The sequence below is a fragment of the Priapulus caudatus genome, unplaced genomic scaffold (genome assembly GCF_000485595.1).
Source record: "Priapulus caudatus unplaced genomic scaffold, Priapulus_caudatus-5.0.1 Scaffold1358, whole genome shotgun sequence".
Lineage (NCBI taxonomy): Eukaryota > Metazoa > Priapulida > Priapulimorpha > Priapulimorphida > Priapulidae > Priapulus > Priapulus caudatus.
The window spans coordinates 69,861-75,017 of record NW_014578419.1 but is presented as its reverse complement, the minus strand read 5'-3'; the positions used below and the strand labels follow the sequence as shown (position 1 = coordinate 75,017).

Below are 5,157 nucleotides of genomic sequence, written 5' to 3'. Positions count from 1 at the left end.
ACATGTGCAGTTAATTTTTTTGTGTGTTTCTTCACTATTGTTTGACAAGCATTTTTGTTTTAAAATTTGTGCAAGTACAGATTCCGTTTGGGCGAGTTAACTTAGTGATTCACTCGCCCAGTTTGGCGAGTGGTTTTTATTTTAAAGCTCTAACACTGATACAACATCATTATACATTGCCAACAATCGACTAATCATTAGTTACCGTTGTTTATTTACAGTATACACCGAGAGGGGATTTTACTCAATGATATGCAGCCATGTTCACTAATATAGCAAACTTCATATTTGGAGCTAAACATGAAATTAGTGGAGATGAAGCACCAGTCACGGGGATTGACCCGCCTGCATCATGTCCAATAAAGCTGGCTGACCATTCTATGGATGCAGACTGGGTTGTAATCAATAAACGAGGTTTGTTATCGTACTGACTATATCCCACTATATATATGTATGTATAGTGTGATAATAGTAATCTCTGGTGAATTTAGGCAATTCAAGTGATGTGGTTATATATCGACATATTATGGTAATACATACATATTTATTTAAAGCAAGGAAAAAATGTAGTGCACAGACAGTCGTAAATCATTACATATAATGTAAATGAGGATTTATTGTCTTTAGATGATGATACTAAGATGGAAGATGTCATGCCACCAACTGCAAGCATGGAGGTGCAGCAAACATTTAGTAATCATGAAGAGGAGAGCGAGACTCGAGGTAAGTTCCTCTTTGTCACACAAAGGTGTTCCGCGTTTCTGCCATACTTTGAAAAGAGTGGTGACTGTTTTTATTCTGGGCTTGATGAATTTACCTCTATGCCTAATTGAGATAACTAAAATCACCTTGGATATTGTTTCCCGGACAGTCAGCTGACCCTGTTCGTACGTATACGCGCCGGAATATCAACTTTGTGGAACTTTGTTGCAAAGCAATGTTTTTGGAACTTCCTATCGCAACGTTGATTCACTAGAACTGCCTGTCGATCGTGCCGGGCGGATGAGTTGATTATGCTCCACACTAGCGGGGTATGGCGGTCACCCCACAATCTATAGTTGGCGATAACGTCACATCCTGCTGCCACGCACCCTCACCTGTCATTCCTGTTTCATTCCGGCATCTGTAGTAGAGGGTACGCCGGCAGCAGTGTCAGCCACGGTCGTCACGCAGCCGTCACCACGCCGCACATCCCTCAGGCTCACGTCGATGGTTGACGGGCAGCAGGCCAAGACCGCATCCCTGCACAGGATACGCCAGGCCAAGCAGGAGAATGCCAGGTAAGCTAACTCGGCTCATCAACCGAGTGACTAATATCAGGGGTCAGATTATTGCTATGTCACAAAAATGAGCAAGTGCCGCTGTTGCCACCTGGCACCGAATTAATCTGAGGTCTGAGGCCGGTGTTTCTAGTGGTCCTGTGGAAACTTGTGTCAGTAAATCTGAAATATTTCAAACCCTACCAGGGCAATCTTGGCACATTTACCTAATTTTTCTGTGAGTTATGATTTTAGTTTTGCTTCACAACTGTTTGTGTCACAATACTGACCACAAACGTCAATGACAAGCATCTCACTCAAGGGGTGTTTCTGTTTTTCGTCTCAGAGTCAAGAGGCGCCAGTGCAATAAGCACAACAAGATGGCGCACCCCAGTGGTAAGCGAACGAGCAGGAGGAACACAATCATGCAACCCGCACGCCGCAGCTAAACCGATCTCACCGGCTGCCAAGCATCAAGCTTCGTTACCTCCCGCTGCTGCCGTGCGAAAACTACCGACGGTAAGAGATCATGGACCTTCCTCCCCTGCCTGTCTTTGGCTTCCTTCATCACATCTCCTCCTCCCATCATGTATCCTGTGAGGAGCGTAACACAAACCTAATCAGTGTGATAGAGCGGTAACAGCGAGGCAGGTACCTTCGAATCAAGTCTTCTGCTCGTGAATTTATCCCTGCGTTGTTGATGCTTTCATAAGAATCTCAGTACGAAAATTATGCATTTACATACTAGTATTAGTAGTGTTTACATTAAAATTATTTACGTATGCACGCGATTGTCTTAGTAGCTAGTGTGTGTGTCTGATCAAATCTATGTATTTTTGATGGATTTTGCATCTTCATTTTCATTGCATGAAATGAATTGCTATGCAGCGGTATTGTGCCCTCAGCATTATGGTATGAAGCTTTTATAGATTATATATCTATGGTCATGTGACAGTCCGAATTTTACTAATTAATTTTAAGATAAAAACTAACTTTAAAGTATTGAGGCACCTTCATTGTTTACACTCCATGTATTAATATTTACCAAAGACGAGAGAGTTACTTGCTGTGTGTGCATTAAACACTGCATAAACTACATATTTCTTTACGGCTACTAATTTTTATAACCCAGGCAAAAACAATGCATGATTCTACTATTTTCAAATTTAGATGGTTGAATAGAACTGTGTTGATTCCAATATCGTGAATGCAGTGACAATCAAAAAACATGACAATGTGAAACTGTGTGTAAATCAAGACCTTCACTAGCAATCTTCTGGTGTCTAAATCTCTATAATGTATTACTGTACCTATACTACCCTATGAGACTGCATGTGTTATGTATAGAAATAGCTAGTGCATGCGATGTGCTTTCAGAAATGAAAGAGATTACAAGGGAGCGGAAGTAATTTTTCTACAGTGTGGCTTTCAAGCAATTTTATTAAAAATATTTTCATTTACACAAAAAATGGCTTAATTTTATAATGAAGAACGATTATGGGAGTGATGGATAGTGATCAAGTGGTGCACCTGTCTATCATTCACGAGCGTAGATCAGTGCAGCACAGGTAGCAAACGTCTTCTAGTAAGCTGTCCATCTTTCACGAGCGTAGATCGGTGGTGCATAGGTGGCGCACCCTATCCATCCTTCACGAGCGTAGATCAGTGGTGCGTAGGTGGCGCTCCCTGTTCATCCATCACGAGCGTAGATCAGTGGTGCGTAGGTGGCGCACCCTGTCCATCCATCACGAGCGTAGATCAGTGGTGCGTAGGTGGCGCACCCTGTCCATCCATCACGAGCGTAGATCGGTGGTGCATAGGTGGCGCACTCTGTCCATCCATCACGAGCGTAGATCAGTGGTGCGTAGGTGGCGCACCCTGTCCATCCATCACGAGCGTAGATCAGTGGTGTGTAGGTGGCGCACCCTGTCCATCCTTCACGAGCGTAGATCAGTGGTGCGTAGGTGGCGCACCCTGTCCATCCATCACGAGCGTAGATCGGTGGTGCATAGGTGGCGCACCCTATCCATCCTTCACGAGCGCAGATCGGTGGTGCGTAGGTGGCGCACCCTGTCTATCCATCACGACGTAGATCGGTGGTGCATAAGGTGGCGCACCTATCCATCTTCACAGAGCGCAGATCGGTTGTGGTAAGGTGTCGCACCCTGTCTATTGCATTCAGAGCGTCAGATGGTGCGTGCCTTAGGTGGCGTCACCCTGTCCATAGAACTCACCCAGTCGGCGCGGGACAGACAGGTCCCGCGCTCCAGCGACCTCCTTCTTGAAGTGTGAGCCGACGCATGAGGGCGTCGGCTGTGGCCGGCGTACGTGTGAAAGTTGTCCGGTTGTTCACGCGTGCCGGAGCGATGACGCACAGGAATATCCAACGGCCCAGCTGCCCGGTGCCGTACAGAGGAAGGCAGGGTCACTCAAAGCGTCAAGTTGCACGCTTCGAAGATATTTACACTTTGCAATTTCACATCGAAAATTGACATGTATGGTTGGGTTTGACGTATGACAATACAAAAAGAAGATTCGCAGAGGAGTGTGAGTTGAGCCATCAAGTCTTCAAATCAGGCCGCTCCGTCCGGGCCCAGGATATAAACAGAGAAGAGGACACAGAATGATTACACAGACGCCACGTAACGTCGCGTTAATCTTCAGTTGTGGATGCCTGGGCTCTAACTAAGGGACTGTCTTCCTACACGCCTGCTGGTCGGAGGCCTTCCCCGTGTGAGTGTATATTTAGCAGGCTGTGGATTGTTAGTGCATCTTGTCGCGCGGGAGTTGATCAACATTAGGCAGAGCAGCGTGGCGTCTGTGTTTGCGTAATCTGGCATTGGCTTTTTGGCTGGCCTGGGTGCGGGCCACCCATAACTGATGTCACGGGCCTAGTTAGTCTGCCCTGCTGTGTGTGGCCGTGTGCGCACGCGTAGGGGGCTGGTGTGCGTAGAGGGTGGGCTGCGTAGGGGTGGGCTCTGTAATTACTTGGGCTAGTTCTTCCAACCCACCTATCTCTCTCTCTCGCACGTCTCTCGTCTCTCTGCTCGTGAACTCTCTCTCTCTCTCTCTCTCTTCTCAATCTCTCTCTCTCTCTCTCTCTGCCTCTTCTCTCGAAAGCTCTCTGTTCCTCTCTCTCCTCTCTGCTTCGGCTCTCTCTCTCTCCTTCTCTCTCTCCTCTCTCCAGTGCTCTCGAGCTCTCGTCTCTCTCTTCTCTCTCTCTCATCTCATCTTGCTCTCTGCTCTCTTCTCTCGCTCTCTCCTCTCTCTCGTCTCGGCTCTTCTCTCTCTCTTCTCTCCTCTCTCTCTCCTCCTTTTCCCCTTCTCTCTTCCTCCTCTCTCATCTCTCTTCTTCTATCTCTCTCTTCTTTCTTCTTTCTCTTTCTACGTGTTCTTTGTTGCTTTTTTTTTAGCGATGCATCCCTACACTCATTGCATTATTGGCGTTGTTCGCAGTACCATTATCGCCTCAACTCTCTCTTGTTATTATTGTTGTTCAATCACCTACTTCTTCTCTCATCTCTCCCTGACAAATTATTATTGTTGTTATAACACCATCCCTTACCTGGTGCTACCTTCTTATTGACATAATCCCGCTTGGTCCTCTCTTACATTTCTCCCGTTTCATAACATCCTTCGACTAACTATTGAAATCGCAATCGCATTTGCTCTCCCCGTGTTTTGGCGCCGTACAAGCATAGAACTCAATAGAAGTCATGTATCGGTATTTATCGACTCTCTGTTTCTTCTCCTACCCCCCTTAAACTTTTCTGAGTGCAACTGGTGGCGACGCCCTGTGGCGAACCCGTCAGGATGACTCCGTCGCTGCCGAAGAACTGAGCGGCGGTGCGTGTGCAGACGTCAACGTCGGCCGATGATCGCAGTGCGCGCTGCGCGG

The 5,157-nt window shown here is 46.7% G+C and overlaps 1 protein-coding gene across 1 annotated transcript; it reads left to right on the top strand.

Moving 5' to 3' along the window:
* The first annotated feature begins 216 nt into the window (after window positions 1-216).
* LOC106816359 lies at window positions 217-2,728 on the top strand. Its single transcript, XM_014820944.1, has 4 exons — window positions 217-414; window positions 628-723; window positions 1,130-1,280; window positions 1,606-2,728. Exons 1-4 carry the CDS (start codon window positions 261-263, stop codon window positions 1,706-1,708), a joined length of 504 nt encoding a protein of 167 aa, XP_014676430.1. The 5' UTR covers window positions 217-260; the 3' UTR covers window positions 1,709-2,728.
* Window positions 2,729-5,157: the final 2,429 nt, after the last annotated feature.